The sequence below is a fragment of the Papio anubis genome, chromosome 12 (assembly GCF_008728515.1).
Source record: "Papio anubis isolate 15944 chromosome 12, Panubis1.0, whole genome shotgun sequence".
NCBI classification, from domain to species: domain Eukaryota; kingdom Metazoa; phylum Chordata; class Mammalia; order Primates; family Cercopithecidae; genus Papio; species Papio anubis.
Window position 1 is genome coordinate 113,362,300 of NC_044987.1, and position 20,917 is coordinate 113,383,216.

General features: G+C 51.3%; 1 protein-coding gene across 7 annotated transcripts; it reads left to right on the forward strand.

Annotated features, from left to right (window-relative positions):
• Positions 1–1,336: 1,336 nt before the first annotated feature.
• On the forward strand, positions 1,337–20,358 carry NAA40 (N(alpha)-acetyltransferase 40, NatD catalytic subunit). Of its 7 annotated transcripts, none has more exons than XR_002516948.2 (10): positions 1,337–1,466; positions 9,018–9,113; positions 10,150–10,202; positions 14,956–15,051; positions 15,125–15,283; positions 15,472–15,555; positions 16,584–16,661; positions 17,016–18,604; positions 19,038–19,105; positions 19,828–20,358. XR_002516948.2 is itself a non-coding variant. In XM_009185773.3 (10 exons), exons 1-10 carry the CDS (start codon positions 1,461–1,463, stop codon positions 19,843–19,845), a joined length of 771 nt encoding a protein of 256 aa, XP_009184037.1. In that variant the 5' UTR covers positions 1,337–1,460; the 3' UTR covers positions 19,846–20,358. The 7 variants fall into 7 exon arrangements, 6 of the variants coding, with proteins under 6 accessions (XP_009184037.1, XP_009184038.1, XP_009184036.1 ...); XM_009185773.3 differs by having other exon boundaries at positions 17,016–17,128; XM_009185774.3 differs by lacking the exon at positions 17,016–18,604.
• Positions 20,359–20,917: the final 559 nt, after the last annotated feature.

Consider the following 20,917-nt stretch of genomic DNA (forward strand, 5'->3'; position numbering starts at 1 on the left):
GGAGGATCGCTTGAGCCCAGGAGGTCGAGGCTGCAGTGAGCTGTGATTGCACCACTGCACCCCGGCCTGGGCGACAGCGAGACCCTGTCTCTTAAAAAAAACAAAAAGATGGAATAATGAGCAAAACCTGAAAAAGTCCATGAAGCTTAAGTGTTGTGCGGCATTTCACTAATTTTCGTGTCTAAGACCCTACCTGGAGAGCACTAGGAAGTGAAGACTCTGGCTCTACCCCGGGAGATTCTGGGGTACGTTGCAGAGGTGTGCACACTGCAGAAGCGCCCCCCGGCAGTTTGGATTCGGATCATGTTGGGGTCACTCTGATGTGCTGGGAATGGGCTGAAATTAAAACTGTCCGGATGCCTGGTGTTCACTCTAACAGCACCATCCACTCCCTCCTGAACAGTGCTTATGTGACAGTCTCCCCTCTAAACCCTGAGGTGTGGCGCTGAGATGGCACCTCGCTCCCCTCTGTGCCCCCTGGGCTCAGCACCTCGTAGATGCGAGTTATTTATTTATTTTTTTAAACAGTCTCGCTCTGTCGCCCAGGCTGGAATGCAGTGGCGTGATCTTGGCTCACTACAACCTCCGCCTCCTGGGTTCAAGTTATTCTCCTGCCTCAGCCTCCCGAGTAGCTGGAATTACAGGTACACGCCACCACGCCCGGCTATTTTGTATTTTTAGTAGAGATGGGGTTTCACCATGTTGGCTAGGCTGGTCTCGAACTCCTGACCTCAAGAGATCCACCCACCTCGGCCTCCAGAAGTGCTGGGATTACAGGCGTGAGCCACCGTGCCCGGCCGCGAGTTAATTTTTATTGAGAACGTGAATGAATGGATGGGGAATGAATGGTTAGAAGACGAATGAATGAACAGCAGGACTCTGGTTAGAAAAGGAATTTCAAGAGTCAGGATCTGGAAGGTGGGAAAGTTTCCAAAGACTTCCGCTACGCGCGCTGGAGCTCTGGAGGGGCAGGTACTTCAGAGGTCGAGACGCGATTGGCCGCCTGGGAAGGTGGCTGTGCCGCCGGCTGCTACGCGCTTGGCGGAGAAGTCGCTGGCTGCAGGAGAGGTGCTGCCACCCACCCGGCCCCCAGCGGCCCGCGGCTCAGGGCCTGGGTCAGCATCTAGGCTTGGCGCCGCCGTTGCCATAGCTACAGACGCAGCCCCGCGAGGGGGCGGGTCCTGGCCGAACGTCATTCCCGGCGCGACGCTCCGCCGCGTTCCCGCCTCCTTCTGGTCCGAGACCCTCGGCCCGCCTAGCGGGCGCTCCACCTGCGCGCCGGCTCCCCGATCCCCCTACACCGGTTCTGCGCCGGCGCGGTACCAGGGCGCGCGGGGGAGCTGCGAGGCGCATGCGCGGTGCGGGGTACGCCGCTCTGCAGCCGCCGCTGTTGCCGCCTCCGCCGTTGCCGCCTCCCTGCCGGCAAGTGTGTGAAGGAGTTGAGGGTCGCCGCCGCCGCTATGGGGGTGAGTGAGGCAGAGAGAGGAGATGGGAGGTCCAGGGGCGCTCCTCGCTACCCTCGCCCCCTTTGTTCTTAAACCCCCTCACGTGACCCCTGACCCCCACATGACCTGACTCCCCTATTCTAAGGGTCCCCACGCTAGGCCCAGCCCGGGAATCCTCTGGAGAGCCCCTTGTCCGGGGCCCCACCCCCTCGGCGCCCCCAGCGTCACGCCCGCCCCTTCCTGCCTCGCGGACCCGTTACCGGCCTCCCCACCCCCGTCCCCCGCGTGGACACTGGGGTTAGCCTCCCGCTCCCCCGGGGTCACTCATCACCTGGCTGTCACCAGCTTCGTCGCTTTTCACATCCGAGGTCAACCCTGGCTTGGAGGGAATTGAGGCCCAGAGGAAAGAAGGCTCCTAGCCAAGGTCACACTGGCGGGGGCGTCAGACCCCACCTTGGGCCTCCCGAATCCCAGTCCACTGCGCTTCCCGCTACTCCAGTCTCAGCGAAGCCGGTTCCCCTACACTCTTTCGAAACCTCTCCACCAGGTTCTTGCTGCTCCTGATAAACACAGCCTCCCTTTCCCATAGACTCCTGCCTTCACGCCTCCTGGTTGCAGTGGAATGGTTCTTATGACCACTGGGTTGTTACGAGTTTTGGTAGAGCAGGTGTTTTTGCAAGGGGAGGGCTGTGCGAGGGAGAGGGGAAGATGCGGGGAGGCGGGGGCGGCGGCCCAGCCGCGGATGGATATTGACCACCTGTTCCGTGCCGGCAGCCTGGAGGTGCATTTTAGTTCACTTTCCCGGGATATAGGGTAGGGCAGAAGTTATTTGCAAGTTTCTGTGCGTTCACCGTACTAAGTCCCACCACATATAGCATCAGTCAAATTCTCCTAAAAGATAACGCCTTCCTAGTATTAATATTGCATCTAAGGCTTTTTGTTTCTTGCTTCTGTTTTTTGCACTGGGAGTTTTGGCTCTTGTCGCCCAAGTTGGAGTTCCCATGGTGAGGTCTCGCTCACTGCAGCCTCCTTCCGGCCCTGCCTGCTCCTCCTGCCTCAGCCTCCCCAGAAAGAAGGATTACAGGGGCCCCCACCGCCCGGGTACTGCATTTTAGTAGAGACAGGGTTTCACCATGCTGGCCAGGACTGGTCTCGAACTCCTGACCTCGACCGCCTGACCGCCCAGGGCCTCCTGCTGGGATTAGAGATGTCAGGCACCACGCAGGCCAATGTTAGCATTTACATGGAATTTCCATCACCTTAAGGGAAATTCTGACTTTGGAGAGACCTGAGGTAGCCCCAATTCCAGCCCCCGTTCGCCATGTATAATATTGTGCCAGTGAGTTGGCCTCTATGTGTTTGAATTTCCTCACCTCTGTAATTGGGATGCCGACACCTCCCCTTTAGGGTGGTAGTGAAGATTAAGTGAGATAATGGATGTAGATTGCTAAGGAGGCCTCCTTAAGTAAAATGTTGGCTTTGCCTCTGTACCCCAGCCTTCACTTTACTGATCTAAAATAGATTTGTGAAAGGAGACGGTCTCGCCGCCTGCTGCTCAGGCTGGAGCGCAGGATGCAATCTCGCTCACTGCAAGCTCCACCTCCCGGTTCACTTTATTCTCCCGCCCTGGCCTCCTCCCTGAGCAGGACTACAGGCGCCCGCCCATCAGCCTCGCTAATTTTTCTACTTTTAGTAGAGACGGGTTCACCCATGGCTCCTGGATCTCCTGACTCCTGTGATCCGCTCACTGCCTCCAAAGTGCTGGATTACAGGCGCGGAGCCACCGCCACCGCCCTCGGGATTTGAAGACATTTCACCCACTGGGTTGTCCTACTGCTGTTAACTCAGTTTTTCCCCCTCACTCCACTCAGCCATCGAATCGAATAAATCAACTTATTAGACAAAAAGTTGTTCAATTCGGGTCAAACAGTCATCATGTTTCTAAATCAATACTCTTGATATTACGACTTCATACAGTAGAAAACCAAGTCTAGAGACCCGGGCATATTTAACCTAAATTTTGGTGAAAGGTCCTAGACGCAGCCGGTTGAAACTAAATGAAACCTCTGTCCCTGGTGTCGCTTTTTAGTAACCGGCTCAACCAGAAGCGGCCACCGCAGATTAAGCAGAAAACACGAAGTGTAACATGACGCTCTAGTTCACCGTTGGTTGGGTGGAAATAGCAGACCTCTCCACACACCATAAGACAGGGTGAGGGAGAAAAGAAATGGTTCTAGAGATTCCTGCAATCCTTGCATCCTTTTAGGGCCTCAATCTTATAATACTTCCCTTTACAGATGTTTCTGCCATGAGACTCCTACAAAGTCTCACTAAAATTCAGCAGTGAGAGACTTGAATTCCTCCTCCCAAACAGCTATAGAACTGCCTCATCACCCTCATTCCACAACTGTGGGTACTGGGGAAGTCATCATTCCTTGTAGTCACTGTGAGTAGAGCCTGGCCCCTCAGGCTGAGTGAGGCTCAGATGGAGGCTTTCTCTTCAGTTGCCACACGCGTCCCATTTGCCACACATGTCGCCTTCAGGAATTAGAATTTATATTTCTCTTGCTCATCAAAAAACAGGTTCTTGGATAATGGTAGTATATGGGATGGAGAGACATTGATACTGAAAACCAGAGCGGAGTTGAAGTGGCTCAAGTTTCAATCCCAGCAGACTGGGAGGCCGAGACGGCGGATCACAAGGTCAGGAGATCGACCATCTGGCTAACACGGGTGAAACCCCGCCTCTACTAAAATACAAAAAAAAAAAAATTAGCCCGGCTGCAGGTGGCGGCTCTGTAGTCCCAGCTACTCGGGAGGCTGCAGGAGAATGGCGTTCCGGGAGAGCGAGCCTGCAGTGAGTCGAGATCGCTAGCCACCGCATTCCGCACTCACAGCCTGGCAATAGAGCCAGACCTGCCTCAAAAGAAAATCTAAAAGATGCCAAATTCCTTTTCTGAAAGATGCCTCCTCCTCCCATCTGGATGTTTCTTTTCTTTTCCTTTTTTGTTTTTTAAATGGAGTTGTGCTCTTTGCCCAGGCTGGAGTGCAGTGGTATAATCTCAGCTCACTGCAATCTCTGCCTCCCGGGTTCAAGTGATTCTCCTGCCTCAGCCTCCCGAGTAGCTGGAAATACAGGTATCAACCACCATGCCCAGCTACTTTTTTCTATTTTTAGTAGAGACGGGTTTCATCATGTTGGCTAGGCTGGTCTTGAACTCCTGACCTCAGGTGATCGACCCACCTTGGCCTCCCAATGTGCTGGGGTTATAGGCATGAGCCACCGTGCCTGGATTGGGTGGTTTTTTTTTTCATTTGTCTTTATGACCCCTTCCAGTCGTAGAACTATGTGTGGAGTTATTTTTTCAATGGGAATAGTAAGGGAAGGAGTTTTGCATTGCATATGAAAACATTTATGTAACACTTTAAAACAAAAAATCCCATATAAGTGCAATTGTGACATGGTGGAAGGAGCATGACTTTAGGGTTCAAATGTGGATTTGGATCTTGGATGATTCATTCAGCAGCTATGAACTGAGTACCTGCTGTTTGGTGAGCACTGGGTGAATATAGGCAGATAAAGTGGATCTACCCTCACCTCATGGGGAGAGTCGGAGGGAGTGGAAGGAAGAGACCACTTTGAGAACTCTCCTCACCGGCTCTGTGACCCTCCAAGTTCCGTAAACTCTCTGTGCCTCAGATTTCTCATCAAAGAAGTAGTCACACCTACCATGCTGGGTTGTGAAGAGAAAAATCGATCACTTATTTTATTTTATTTTATTTATTTTTTGAGATGAAGCCTCGCTCTTCGCCCAGGCTGGAGTGCAATGGTGTGATCTCGGCTCACTGCAAGCTCCGCCTCCCGGGTTCATGCCATTCTCCTGCCTCAGCCTCCCTAGTAGCTGGGACTACAGGCACCCGCCACCAAGCCCAGCTAATTTTTTGTATTTTTCGTAGAGACAAGGTTTCACCATGTTAGCCAGGATAGTCTCGATCTCCTGACCTCGTGATCTGCCCGCCTCTGCCTCTCAAAGTGCTGGGATTACAGGCTTGAGCCACCGCCCGGGCCAGTACCTTTATTAAAGCACTGGCAGAAGGTCTGAGGGAGGTTCTTGTAAACAGAAGTCCCCTCCTGCGATTGTTGGTGGAGGCATTGCGAGCCCCATTTTATGGAAAAGAAAACTGAGAGTCAGAAATTTTGAGCAACTTACTGAAAAGAGCTTAAGTAGCTTGCCTGAAGTCACGCAGCTAGTAAGTGAAAGAGCTGAGAAATCCAGGTCTTTTGACTCAAAATCCTGCATTCTCTTTTTTTATACAAAGCTCCCTTGGAAAAGACACTTAACCACAATGAGCGTTACTGTTCACTGTGCTTATTACCCATTTTAATTAGGAGCATTTTCCTGTGTCCCTATAGGACAGCCTTACCTCCACAAGGCAGGGGCAGAGCTCATTGGAACAGGAGACCACTTTTCTTAGTGCAGCCCCTCCGTGCCTGTCTGGCCCAGCTGACTGCACCCTGCCTCCTGCCCCGTGGGCAGGCAGCAGAGCTCGGGGTTCTTGAGTTACTGCAGTCTCAGGCCATGGCAGCCCCAGGCCTTGCTCTGAGGATTGCCAGGTCTACATGAATGAGCCCACAAATCTAGAGGCCCGGCTGGCCCTCCTGCTGCTTGTGCTTGGGAATTACTGCTCATGCTTAGAAATGAGATGGAGGGAACCCAGGCTTCAGTGCTTTCTGGGTTCTGGGCGTTACCCTTACCCTCCAGCACCTTTGATCCTTGAGGCCTGTATAAGAGAGCAAGCATGTAGGGTGGAGTAAGGGAGCTTGTACCTGCTCTGAAGGTGTGCTGGCTTCTAACCTGCCCCTACAGCTCCAAAAGGCCAGCATTTGCACCCCCATCTTCATGGAGATGGAGTTGCTTTCACAAGTCATTCTGGGAGTGTCAGGAAGAGCATAGGCCCAGTCTGATTGATGCCAAAGCTTATGCTTTTCTGCCCCGTGGTGCAGCCCTGTTCACCTTCCATCCGAGGCTTCTCTGTCCCTCACCTCTACCTCAGTGCAGAGGGTAGGGCCTGTAGCGGCACTGTGTTGGCACACTGTTACCAGACCAGCCAGGCAATGAGAAAGGAGTTGGCGAGTGGTTGCTGAGGGCTTCTGAAGCCCAGGCCTTATCGTGGCAGGGTGCAAGAATCTTTGTTGATGACGGAATGGAAGTCCACTATGCAGGACGTAGGTGCCTTAGTAGGGGACAGTGTGGCCAGTGGAACAAACATGATGTGCAGCCCATCCCTGGGATTGAGTCTCTCCTCTGCCCTTTATTCACTGCAGAACTGAGTAGTCACGTTGTCTCTTCAAGCCTCAGTTTCCTGCTGTGTAAAGGGAAGTGATAGTTTCTGCCCTGGTAATTGAAACACATAACCTAGGCTGGGTGTGGTGGCTCACACCTGTAATCCCAGCACTTTGGGAGACCAAGACAGGAGGATCGCCTGAGCCCAGGAGTTTGAGACCAGCCTGGGCAACACAGTGAGACCCCCCCTCTCTCTAAAAAAATAAACTAAAGAAAAAAAAAGAAACAATGTTTGTAAAGGTACTTTGCAAGCTATATCTCAGTGTTGTCTTGAAACCTAAATTTCCAGAGAAAAAGATGAATGCTCTAAACCCATCCATGGTAGAGGGAGGGGAGTTCTGTCCCAGGAGTCCAGCCTTGTGAAGACAGCCCATTCTCGGGTTTGTTCCTTCCTCTGGGGAGGTAAGATATGAGATCTTGCCTGTGTTCCACACAGCGCTCAGCCATGAGATAATTAACAGCTGGTGTTGGTAGAGTTTGCAGCTGTAAGAGCAATCCCTGTGAGTTCCTGGTATCTGAACTCTTTTGCTTCTTGGTTGATTAAAGTGGGAGGTAAGCAGTGTCATTCCTTGGAAAATCATGGGTAGAATTGATTCTGAGAATTTCCCCGGCAGCTGGTTTTTCAACTCATGCAGAAGGTTCATCGCTCTGAGTGTCCTTTCCTGGGGCCAGTCTGTGTCAGGGCTAGATGTAATTGAGGGTTGTCAAACCTCTCCAGAGAGCTCAGGGAAAGGAGGGGTGTGTGTGGGGGGGTGTCAAAAGAGGCTGCTCTATTGGTAAAAAGCAGAGCCAACTTACCAGTGCCTTTGGAGTGCCTTCTGGGGACCAGCTGGGTGGTGCATGCGCTTTGCATGCCTGTGCTGTCTGGTTGTCCTGGGGAGAGAGAATGAGAAGTCTTTTATTGAACACATGCCATATTAACCCTCATTAAGACCCTCAGTCATCAAGCCGGGGGAGGCTTGGAGAAGTGCTGTGCCTCTTCCTAGCACTGCAGTGGGTGGAGAGCAGGAAGAGGCTTTGGACAGCCCTGGAGTGGTGGCTCATGCCTGTAATCCCAGCACTTTGTGAGGCCAAGGCAGGCAGATTACTTGAGGTCAGGAGTTAGTGACCAGCCCAGCCAACTTGGTGAAATCCTGTCACTACTAAAAATACAAAAATTAGCTGGACATGATGGTACACGCCTATAATCCCAGCTACTCGGGAGGCTGAGGCAGAAGAATCGCTTGAACCTAGGAGGCACAGGCTGCCGTGAGCCGAGATCTCACCACTGCATTCCAGCTTGGGCGATAGAGTGGACTCCATCTCAAAAAAAAAAAAAAAGGAGGCTTTGGATGAGGCCTGCCAGGTGTCAGAGCCTGGCTCTTGCCCTGTGTTACCGGGCTTTTCACAATAGGGTGAGCGGGTCTTAGGCCTGAGAGAATATCACATCGGCCTCAAAACCGGACCTAATCTAGAAGCAGCTATGGGCAATTTGCCATTCGCTGCTCTATGCCAGGAGAATCCCCACTTTGCTGCTCCTCTGCTGCCCTGCTGCTGACTGTGTGCCTGCAGCTTCGTCTTGCTGGCCATGTGTCATCTCTGTCCTGAGGTGAACCCCTTGGGCCCCTGCCCTCTGCCCTGTCACTGGGTGTGTAGTGTGCCTGCCACTCGTTGGCCTAAACTGAGCAGGGCTTCTGGGAATGGCTCTGATGTCCTTGAGTCAGAACACGGTGGCCCCCACTTGAAATGAGACCCAGCTCCCACAGGAGCTGTGGCCTACCAGATCTTTGTCACCCAACGCTGGAAGACACTGAAAAGGCTTTGAATAAACATACTTAGGAACAGCCGTCAGTGGCTACCTCAGATGCCGTCTCCTCCCTGAAGCGGTCTTCAGTGTGCCTAAAGTTGGGTGTTCCCTCCTTAGGAGGGAGCGGGTGAGTGCATATTTACTAAGTGCCTGCTGCAGGCATTGTCAGCTGTTCCGCAGCACCCCCACAGTGTCTGTGTCTGGAAGGCCACTGCTCTTCCTGAAGGGAAGCTGAGAAGTCTGGTGACTTCTGAGGACTCCTCACTACAAAATGACCTGCTTGGGTCTTTCCCGCCCCTCCAAACGTGTGGCAGATGAGGCGGGAAATTTCTCACCACTGGGCCAGGCCTGTGGATGCAGGGCACTTCGGTTCCTTAAAGGGAAAGTCAGTGTTTTATTGGCCACAGCCCTTCCAGCTAATGTTGCTTTCCTCTGTTGCAGAGGAAGTCAAGCAAAGCCAAGGAGAAGAAGCAGAAGCGGTTGGAGGAGCGAGCAGCCATGGATGCCGTTTGTGCCAAAGTGGACGCTGCCAACAGGGTGATTCTCCCTTTCTTCCCAGTCCCTGCCTCCTGGGACTTCAACTTGGTTTATAATTTGACTTGTTTTGTCGCCACCCTGTGGCAGAATTGTGACACTACCCACCCACACCGCCTCTGCCTCCTTGCTGTGCAGGGAACTGAGCTCATACCTGTGTGTTGGGAGTTGGCGCTGGCAGTTGGCCCAGGTGTTTGGGAAAATGTGGATTCCAGTGAAGCGGCTGCCTCCCTGTGGAACTTCTTCCTTATGGATAGAGGAGGATCTAGATAATTTTGTTTTCTTTTTTGTGAGACAGGGTCTCACTCTGTCATCCAGGCTGGAATACAGTGGTGTGATCTTGGCTCACTTCAACCTTGCAGCCTCTGCCGCCTGGGCCCAAGCGATCCTCCCACCTCAGCCTCTCAATTAGCTGGGATTATAGGTGCTTGCCACCACACCTGGGTAATTTTTATAGAGATGGGGTTTGACCTTGTTTCCCAGGATGGTCTTGAACTCCTGAGCTCAAGCGTTTCACCCACCTTGGCCTCCCAAAGTGCTGGGATTACAGGCGTGAGCCACAGCGCTCAGCCTCTGCCTCCATTTAGTATCCCATTTTTTGGTCGTTCTTTTAACCCACTCATGGTAAACACTCATTTTAAGGATGTGGCTCAGGGACTTGATTTTCCATCTGGAGTTGTAACCAGGTGAAGTCAGTGGAGGCTTCTTTTAAGACGTGTGTGGCAGATCAGGTAGCCTCTCTTCTTTGGGTTAGCTGTGCTGTGAGCAGGTAGTATGCCCACAGGCCAGCGAGGTCTCCTCTTGCCCTGTCAGGTGATGCCAAACTTAACTCTCGTGGGCCTCCCCACCAAAGCCTTCCTCGCACATGTGACTTCAGAGCTAGGCAAATGGAGGGTTCTGGGAGACTGCTCCTGGGGCTGAATCTAGTCTCCCATTGTGGATCCCCACAGCATCCCACTCCAAGACAACAGCTCTTGGGACAGGGCCTGCACCTCCGCCACACTTGTCTGTGCTATTCCTCTTTTCTTTCCCTCCACAGCTCGGAGACCCTCTGGAGGCTTTCCCAGTGTTCAAGAAATATGATAGAAACGGGTGAGTTACATTGAGCATTACCAACTGCTGTCTCCTTGAGCGTCTTCAGGAATTCCCTTTCCAGAGTAGGCTTCCTCAGACACAAATTTTCTCATTCTTCTTCATATCTATGAAAAAACAGGGCTGGGCGTGGTGGCTCATGCCTGTAATCCCAGCACTTTGGGAGGCCAAGACGGCTGGATCACCTGAGGTCAGGAGTTCGAGACCAGCCTGGCTAACATAGTGAATCCCCATTTCTACTAAAAATTTTTAAAAACATTAGCCAGGCGTGGTGACGGGCACCTGTAATCCCAGCTACTTGGGAGGCTGAGGCAGGAGAATTGCTTGAACCCGGGAGGCAGAGGTTGCAGTGAGCCAAGGTAGCGCCATTGCACTCCAACTTGGGCAAAAAGCGCAAAACTCCATCTCAAAACAAAACAAAAAGAAAAAGCAGAAACTGTGGCTCGTGTCCTCTGTTGATATAAAATCCCCCAGGTAGGGTGGCAGAAGAATCCATAAATGAGCAAAGATTGCACTTAATCTCAGACCAATGTCTCTTTAGTTAAAGTTTTCTTTTTTGAGATGGAGTCTTGCTCAGTCACCCAGGCTGGAGTACAGTGGCACAATCTTGGCTCACTGCAACCTCTGCCTTCTGCGTTCAGCCGATTCTCCTGCCTTAGCCTCCTGAGTACGTGGGATTATAGGTGCGCGCCACCACACCTCACTAATTTTTGTGGGGTTTTTTTTTGTTGTTTTTTTGAGATAGAGTCTTGCTCTGTCACTCAGACTGGAGTGCAGTGGTGCGATCTCGGCTTACTGCAACCTCTGCCTCCCGAATTCAAGCAATTCTCTGTCTCAGCCTCCCAAATAGCTGGTATTACACGTGCCTGCCACGATGTCCAGCTAATTTTTGTGTTTTTAGTAAGAGTCAAGGTTTCACCATCTTGGCCCGGCTGGTCTTGAACTCCTAACCTCATGATCCACCTGTCTCAGCCTCTCAGTGTTGGGATTGTAGGCGTGAGCCACTGCGCCCAGCTAACTTTTGTATTTTTAGTAGAGACAGGGTTTCACCATGTTGGCCAGGCTGGTCTTGAACTCCTGACCTCAACTGATCCGCCTGCCTCAGCCTCCCAAAGTGCTGGGATTACAGGTGTGAGCCACCGCACCCGGCCTGATGTCTCTTCCGGACTGATTATTCTCTCTATGCAAAGAATCATTGAGCTGAAACAAATTTGGAAAATTATCTAGGCTGACACTCACATTTAATGCATGGGAAACTGAGGTCCAGAGAGTCAAACGAGCTTTCTGAGTTTATGGAGTTTTCACCTGACAGCTGAGGGGGCTTTTAATTTCCAATCTAGTGCTCTTTCCCTGAGTATATAGTGTAATTATTAAAAGCCACTTACTGGCTAATTGGCCCTGAACAAATTACTTTTCTTTTTCTTTAAAAAGAAAAATATTTTTTGGTAGAGAAGGGGTCTTGCCTACGTTGTCCACGCTGGTCTCAAACTGCTGTCCTCAAGTGATCCTCCCACCTCGGCCTCCTAAAATGCTGTGCCCAACTGACTCTGAACAAATTACCTAATCTCTCTGTTCCTCAATTTTCTAGTTAAAAATGGGCCTGGGGCAGGTGTGGTGGCTCATACCTGTAATCCCAGCACTTTGGGAGGCTGAGGTTGGGAGGATTGTTTGTGCCCAAGAGTCCAAGACCAGTTCTGGTGACATAGGAAGACCCTGTCTCTACAAAACAAAAAATTTTTTTAATTAGCTGGGCATGGTGGCACATGCCTGTAGTCCCAGCTACTGAGAAGGCTGATGTGGGAGAATTGCTTGAGCCTGGGATATGGAGGCTGCAGTGAGCCGTGGTAGCACCATCGCACTCTAGCCTGGGTGACAGCAAGACCCTGTCTCAATACAAAACAAAAACCCAAAAACCCAAAATGGTTCTAATAATAGTACCTTTCTCATGGAGTTGTCAGGAGGATAAGATGTAAAGTGTTAGTTCCTGGAGCGTAATAAAAGCTAGATAAGTGTTTGCTGTTATTTTATTTTATTTTATTTTATTTTACAATTTCATTTTAGATTCGCGAGGTACATGTGCAGATATTTTGTGTAATGGTGGGGTCGGGCAGCTAGTGTACCCATCACCCAAATAGTGATCGTGTACCCAGTAGGTAAATTTTCAACCCTCACCCTGTTTGCTGTTATTATTACTGATCCAGTTAACTATAGGCTCTGGACTGAAGGCTCCCTCACCATTTTTTGTCCTTTTGGTTTCTAAATAGGAAGCATAATCTGCCTTACCTGAGATGCTGTTGATGAGTTGTGCTTCCAGAATGTAACATCTTGGCTTGGGGATAAACAGGGGCTCTGGTTTCTCTGTGCTGGGGGGTTGAATTGTAGCTGGACGTCTTAGTAGCTCTACTTGGAGAAGTCACTCATATTCCTCAAGCCTCATTTTCTTACCTAATAGGATGATGATGCCAAATTTGCAAGGTTTTTTTTTTTTTTTTTCCCTTTTTGTGGAGAACGGGGTCTTGCTGTATTACCCAGGCAGGTCTCGAACTCCTGGGCTCAAGCTATCCTCCCGCCTCTGCTTCCCTGAGAGCTGGGATTACAGGCGTGAGCCACTGCGCCTGGCGCAAGGTTTTTTTTTTTTAAGGAAGAAAAAGAATATATGCAGCTCAGTAAGTAGCAGCTGGTATGAGTTTTTTTTTTTTGTTTTTTTTTTTTTTGAAACAGAGTCTTGCTCTGTGCCTAGGCTGGAGTGCAGTGGCGTAATCTCGGCTCACTGCAGCCTCCACCTCCTGGGTTCAAGCGATTCTCCTCCCTCAGCCTCCCTAGTAGCTGGGACTACACGCACATGCCCTCATGCCCTGCTAATTTTTGTATTTTTAGTAAAGATGGGGTTTCACCATGTTGACCAGGCTGGTCTCAAACTCCTGACCTCAGGTGATCCACCGACCTCGGGTGATCCACCCACCTCAGCCTCCCGAAGTGCTGGGATAATAGGCGTGAGCCACTGCGCCCAGCCTGGAAAGGCTTTTGACATACTTTAGAGATCCCATATTGTGATATCTCATCGTGTTTTTGTTTTTGTTTTTGAGACAGAGTCTTGCACTGTCACCCAGGCTGGAGTGCAATGGCGTGATCTCAGCTCACTGCAACCTCTGCCTCCCGGGTACAAGCAATTCTCCTGCCTCAGCCTCCAGAGTAGCTGGGATTACAGGTGCCCGCCACCATGCCGGCTAATTTTTTGTATTTTTATTAGAGACGGGGTTTCACCATGTTGGCCAAGCTGGTCTCTAACTCCTGACCTCAGGTGATCCGCCCGCCTCGGCCTCCCAAAGTGCTGGGATTACAGGCGTGAGTCACTGCGCCCGGCTTCATAGTGTTTTCATATTCCATATTTCCATTGGCTTCCAGAAATGTGGAATAGCTCCAAAACAGGCATTGCCAGCCAACTCTGGGCATTTTATAGTTAAGACAGATGCAGTGCTATGTTTGGGCAGCTGTGATGGCTAAGTGATTGATAAAGAAAGGAAGATGCTTTAGGGGCAGGAAGTTCTGAATTTATAAGGCTGAGCAAATGTGGCGTGCCAGTCAGTAGAAGTGATGGGATTCCAGTGAGCATATCCTCTGGGGATTGTATCAGAGGTCACTGAGAGATTGATACGGGAGCTCTTTAAAGGCTTAGGGTTTGCTGCCTCTAGTCCTTTCAGAATGTAGTGCTATCTAAAGAAAGTGATTTCACAGATTGGTCAAGGAGTTTAACTGTTACTTAAATTTCATTTAGAAACAGATAATCTTAACACCTACAGCATTTGCGGGTTTAGAAAAACAGTGTTGGGCTGGAGCCTGCTTCACCTGTTTTTGTTTGTTTGTTTGTTTGTTTTGAGACAGAGTTTCGCTCTCATTGCCCAGGCTGGAGTGAAATGGCATGATTTTGGCTCATTGCAACCTCCATCTCCCAGGTTCAAGCGATTCTCCTGCCTCAGCCTCTCGAGTAGCTGGGATTACAGGCACCCACCACCATGCCCAGCTAATTTTTTTGTAGTTTTAGTTGAGACGGGATTTCACTGTGTTGGTCAGGCTCATCTTGAACTCCTGACCTCAGGTGATCCATATGCCTTGGCCTCCCTGAATTGCTGGGATTACAGGTGTGAGCCACTGTGCCGGCCTTAACCTGTTGATCAGCTGAGAGTATCCCTATTCCTCAGATGAGGCAGGCAGGACTCCTGGGGCGGGGTGGGGCGTGTTGAGCCGTAGTCTTCTTGAAGGACCTAGGGTCACCCAGTAGTTTTGAAGGCACAATTGGTAGATAAAAGGAATGGGGTCCCGTGGGAGCCCGGTGAGGAGTCAGTTCAGAAATTACAGCAACAGGAAAAATGTCTAAGGGCAGGAACTAAATAACAGAAGACATGAGTGTTTATAACAAAGTACAGAAGAGACAGAAAAGGTAGGAAAAGAATAAAGAAGGAGCAGAGAGGGACAAGAAGTTTACAAATTGCTGAGGCGGATTAGGACAGCTTGGGGAGGCAGGAAATGGGCCTTGTGGTTGGGGGGTGGGCGGTGTGGCCACAGTTGTTAATCTCAGCCTGAAAGACTTTGTTCCTGCACCTTCTCTAGTCATGCTGGGGAAGATACAGGGTAGGCTTTTCTCTGTAGAGTAACTGCGACTGGGCCTTCCTCCCTGTAGACTTTAAGGGAGGAACAGCAGTGCCCTGGCAGGAGAGCTGTAACCAATTCCGTACACCTCCTGTCTTCTTCACAGGTTGAATGTCTCCATTGAATGTAAGCGAGTGTCTGGACTGGAGCCAGCCACCGTGGATTGGGCCTTCGACCTGACCAAAACGAATATGCAAACCATGTAAGCGTGTCCCGACCAGGGGAGCCTAGTTCCTCTCCCAGCTTTCCCTTCTGACTGCTCCCAAATTCCCCAGGTATGAGCAGAGTGAGTGGGGCTGGAAGGACCGAGAGAAACGGGAGGAAATGACAGATGACCGAGCCTGGTACCTCATCGCATGGGAAAACAGCTCCGTCCCTGTTGCCTTTTCTCACTTCCGGTTTGACGTGGAGTGTGGGGATGAAGTCCTGTACTGGTAGGAGCCATGGCTTGGGGGAGGTAGGGGAGAGCGACCCTGGTGATGGTACAGGCACTCCAGTCAGGTGACAAAGGCCCTGGACCTTCCTAGGTCTATGGGCTGCCAAGGACTGCAAGCTCCTCTGCCAGACCTTACAGCCTCTTCATGCCCCATCCTGCACGCTCACCTCTCCTTTCTTCACCTAGCTATGAAGTGCAGTTGGAAAGCAAGGTGCGGCGGAAAGGCCTGGGGAAGTTCCTTATACAGATTCTACAGCTCATGGCCAACAGGTAAGGCCTCCCTTCTTAGGAGATCCATATAGCACTCAACTGGAAGGAGCTGCCGCTGAGGCACTGCTATTCTTTGAGTCTCATTGGAGGGGGAGGCTCATAGGCGTATTTTGGGAGAAAGGTGTTTTAGAACCCTGTCAATAAGATGCTCCCTGCCTTGTTATGACTCCAGATTTTACATGTTTAGCTCAGCACAGCAAACATCTTTTTTTTTTTTTTTTTTTTTTTTTGAGACAGAGTTTCACTCTTGTTGCAGGCTGGAGTGCAATGACGCCATCTTGGCTCACTGCAACCTTCACCTCCCGGGCTCAACCTTCACCTCCCGGGTTCAATTCTCCTGCCTCAGCCTCCCGAGTGGCTGGGATTACAGGCATGCACCACCATGCCCAGCTAATTTTTGTATTTTTGGTAGAAATGGGGTTTCACCATGTTAGCCAGGATGGTCTTGAACTCCTGACCTCAGGTGATCTGCCCACCTCAGCCTCCCAAAGTGCTGGGATTACAGGTGTGAGCCACCACACCTGGCCAGCGAGCATCTTTTGAGTTCCTAATCTGTGCCACGTTCTGTACCTAAGTAACGGTGCTACAGAGAGGAAGTGGGAAAGATCCCTGCTCTGGAAGAAGCCCATCTGGTCAGGGCTGATGCCTGTGCAGTCTCATCAGCCTGCGATTGGGGGAAGCAGTGAGTGCCGAAGGGGTCCAAGACCTCTAGAGGCTAGAGGCCAAATTCAGGAGCACTTGTGCGGGTGAAAGGGGGTAACAGACAAAGACAGAAAGGAAAGGAAGCACGACCGTAGTCTCTGTTTTCTTTTCTTTTTCTTTCTTTTTCTTTTCTTCTTGAGACAGGGTCTCACTCTGGCACCCGGGTTGGAGTGCCATGGTATGATCATATCTCACTGCGGCCTCTACCATCCAGGCTCAAGTGATCCTCCCGCCTTGGCCCCCCAAAGTGCTGGGATTACAGGTGCATACCACCTCGCCCGGCCATGTTTCTCTTTCTAAAAGGTGTTTGCTCTGCTTTCTTCTAGCACACAGATGAAGAAGGTTATGTTAACAGTATTTAAACACAATCATGGCGCCTACCAGTTCTTCAGAGAAGCGTTGCAGTAAGGAGCTGGGTGTGGGCCCTTCTGGGTGGTAGGTGGGCCTTCCCAGGGCCATTTTTCTGGTCCTGGCCCCTACTCATCCTGATGCCTGAGCTCATGGTCCAGTGGTCATGGGGGTTCAGGTTTGGGGAGATGGTATGGCAGTGCTCTCTGACTTGAGCTCATGGTCCAGTGGTCATGGGGGTTCAGGTCTGGGGAGCCGGTATGGCAGTGCTCTCTGACTTGGTCAGCTGTCCACCTCCTGCACCCTTGTCCTAAGGGTCTCATCACTGTGGCTGGTGGAAGAGTTCTCAGGCCAGGGAGGAAGGCACTCAGCTGCCTGCCACCAACCCTTTTCTCCTGCCTGCCTTGCAGATTTGAAATTGATGACTCTTCCCCCAGCATGTCCGGTTGCTGTGGGGAGGATTGCTCCTATGAGATCCTGAGCCGGAGGACCAAGTTTGGGGACAGCCAGCACTCCCACGCGGGTGGGCACTGTGGTGGCTGCTGCCACTGAACTCTCAGAGCCACTTTCAAGTCACAATGCTCTCTCCTAAGGCCTTTCCTCTTTCCTGGTCTCACCATTTGCCAGGTGTCCTCAGAGCTGTGGCCTCCCCAGCCCTGCACGTACCAGGCTGCACCCTGAGAGCACAGAACCCTGGGGAGAAGTGGTATGAGCTGCTCCTCCTCTCCTAGGAGACCAGAGTGCTAGGAGGGAATGAAAGAGAGAGGGAAGAGTGGGTGGGGCCTGGCAGTGAAGCTCATCCTCCACAGTGGCTGCCTCCTCACTTGGCTCCTGGGGCCTGCAGTGGAGGTTCTCCCACCTCTGCAGCTCCTAGAGTCCTGGCAACCTCCCCTCCCCTGACACATACACTTGGACAAATGGAATGTTTATGCCCACCTTTATGAAAGTTCTGGAGTCCTGGGTCTGGGGTTTGCTGATCCCCAAAGAGGAGCACACAGGGTGTAAGATCTGGGCATAGAGGGAGGCCTCAGAGAGACTCACACTTTCGCAGATGGAATGCTCTTATGGAGACTGTGGGAAGATCTTTTGTGCCAAGATGCAGGGAAGTGAAGAAAGCTCTTTCCAGCTGTTTTTATGGATTCATGGAGTGGGCTCATGTTGAGACCAGCTGACTCTGGGAGGAAGACTGCCTCTCTGTCAGTGAGAGAGGCTGAAAGGACCAGGAATGAGGTGTTCTGTGGGACCCGCCATGGGGATGATTGCTTCTCTAGGCTCCTGGACATTGCTTCGTTCTAAGCTTAACCTCCTGGTCTCATGGCAGTGACCTGAGCTTTTGATTCATAGAAGAAAGCCAGAGGTTTTGCTTGTTCTTGTCTGCCAGCCCTCACTGTTCTTTCTCCTCTGCTTCTCACGTCTACCCCCAAATACCTCTGTTCTTAGTCTCAAGGGGAGAATAACATCAGGGAGTCCCTCGTCTTCCCCAGAAGGACTTCTCGTTTCTCGTATAGTTAACTCCCATTTCTTCTCATCTCTTGGTGCTGATAGCTCTCTAAGGGTAGGGCACCCCTCCCTGCAGTCACCCTCCCTCTTCAGAGAGCCCCCAGCCAGCAGCAGGCCCCGCTGCCTGCACTCCTCAGCTTTGCCCCTCACTGCCTCAGTGAGGCACTAGTGCCACTGCCATGGCCCAGCCGAGCCATAGCTCAGGCTGCAGCAGGAATGCCTCTCAGTGGCCAAAACAGCTGCTTTTCTCTCTGGTGTCACCCTGTGGTAACAGGCTGGAGCAGGGGAAGCAGAAAGCCTTCCTCTTCTCTCATAGGATAGAAAGGCAGGCTCAGAACTAATGCTCATCCTGATCTCTAGACCTTGTTCCTCTTACAGGGAAGAAAAACCAAATCCTTATTAAGGAAAAAGCACCTAACAGCTCCCTGTGGATATCCCTGAGCTCTGCTTTGGGGAGTATCGTAAAGGTTCCAGCCTTTGTGAAGTTGATCTCGCGGAGGTCTGTTGGTCCCTCTGACCTCAGCATCTGCTCACATCCTACCCTCTGCCCGACTCCGGCAGTCTGTCCTGGCAGATCTCCCCAGAGTGGTCCTTGCTTGTCACCTGGATTCCTGCTGGTGCAGGAGCCTGTGTATGCAGGGCCTCCCTCACCCAGCCTGGCCCCTCTGTTGAGCACTCTGCACTGCTCTTGATGGGCAGCAGTGGTACTGGGTACTCCTTAGAGAGGGCCTTGCGACTTTACACTGGAATAAGTCTGCCTCTGCCTCACCCTGCTGGCTCCTGATGGGTTTCATCCCAGGGAGAGATGACATTGCTGGAGGGGTTTGGTAGACTCCTAAGAATCATGAAACCACAGGAGCATGTTTAGGAAGAGATTTTTCTCTGGTCCCTGTCTCTCAAAGGACACAGATGATAAATATTTATTGTCTTAGATCATGGATTCCTGATACCTCTCACTCAAGGGGACCAAAAGGAACCCCCCGTGTTCATCCCTTGTAAGGTGAGTTCAGTGTACATTGTCTCTTTCCAGTCACTGGATGCGTGGCATCAACTGGTCAAAGGGTGCTTGGTGCCATACCCTGCTCACCCCAGTCTCTGCAGGCCATGTCCCGAAGGGTTCCTCAGGAGGTCGAGACTAGGGTGGGAGAGGCACTGTCTGAGACCCGCAGTTACTCTCGTTGGTGTTGAGCCCATTCATTTCCAAAACATCTGTCTTTCTCCACTTCCCCCAGGTCTTGGTTTTGAGAAACATAGCAGGCATGGCTGGGCGGGGTGGCTTACACCTGTAATCTCAGCACTTTGGGAGGCTGAGGCAGGCAGGGTCACCTGAGGTCAGGAGTTCAAGACCAGCCTGGTCAACGTGGCAAAACCCCATCTCTACTAAAAAATACAAAAATTAGCAGGGCGTGGTTGTGGCCTGTAATCCCAGCAACTCGGGAGACTGAGGCAGCAGACTCGCTTGAACCTGGGAGGCGGAGGTTGCAGTGAGCTGAGATCATGCCATTGCACTCCAGCCTAGGTGATAGAGCGAGACTCCATCTCAAAAAAAAAAACATAGCAGGCCTCTTGTACCAGGCTTTTTGTTTGTTTGTTTGGAGCATGTTAAGATTTTTTTTTTTAATTTTAGTTACATCCACCCTATTTCAGGTTATTTTTGTTGCTGTCAAGTATGTATAGGACATGTGAATGGTTATTTTTAATCCTGTTTTTTTTTTTTTTTAGAGGAAATTCGGAAGATAAACTCCTTCTTGATATATATATATATTTTTCTTTAGCAGCTTGTTATCACTGGAATCAAAGGGAAAAAGTGATCTCTTTTTGCATTGGTTGTATTTGTATGTCACAAATAAAAAACACTTTGTTCAGCTGCTGAGATGGCTTCCTGATGCTGGGGCACCATGGGCAGCGTGAATCTGGGAAGCTTTGGACCCTGAGCCTGTCCCAACATTGGGCCCGAACATCAGAATGTGCGTGGCTATGATAGCCCCATGCCTTGCCCTGTGAAGAAGCCCCATACCGGAGGAAATCTCAGGCTGTCTGAGGCAAGCAGCCAGAATTGGGAACAGAGACCAAATGTATGTGTTTGTGCCACTTCCCAGAAGTTCTAAGGAGAGACCAAAGGTGTTCTGAAGGGCGCCTGCTTTGCATCCTGGAAAGAAAGTCCCAAGCCAGCCTTGTGACATTTGACATCTGTGTCCAAATGTAAATTTCAGTCCCCGTGTGTGGGAGGTGAATAGACGAGAGTGCTTCTTTCCTCTGACTTTATTGGGTTACTCAAAATATTCTTTGTCTCTTAAGATTCCTGCCCTCTTCTGTCCATTCATAGAAGACAGAGGCTCCAAGGAAGGGTAGCTCCTGTCAGGCCTGCTGGGGCAGGAGAGTTATGAGTTGGTGGAGGCTGTGACCCCCTAATGTGACAGATGGAGCTATGCAGGTTGTTCCCCAAGCAGGGCTCCTGCCAGCCCTGGCCTGGGGGAGCTGGAGCTCAGTACTTTCTGTGGACTATGGAGGGCTGCCCCACTGTGCTATGCTTGGTGGTCTATCTGCTGGAGTGGGGGGCAGGAGACTCTGATCCACATGGAGTGTTCGTGCCCTAGCAGAGCAGACACCTGGGGAAAGAGGAGCTGGGGTCATACCTGTTCCGTGGGTCCCAGCCGTGGCATGTTGTGGCTTCTCCCCTGTGGGCGGGGGCACACCTGCAGGCAGCTGTCTTATCTTTGAGGTTTGTGCAGCTGTCTTATGTTTGAGGCCCAAAGAAAGGCAGCACAGCCCTTGGGAAGGGAGAGCAATTTGCCTGGCGAATCACACGGCC

Bases quoted from the DNA above. Each gene is read 5' to 3' on its own strand.
- NAA40 (XM_009185772.2), top strand. The intron at 15,052-15,124 runs GTAAGCGTGTCC...CAAATTCCCCAG, and splicing joins AAAACGAATATGCAAACCAT to GTATGAGCAGAGTGAGTGGG. The intron at 16,662-17,015 runs GTAAGGAGCTGG...CCTGCCTTGCAG, and splicing joins TTCTTCAGAGAAGCGTTGCA to ATTTGAAATTGATGACTCTT.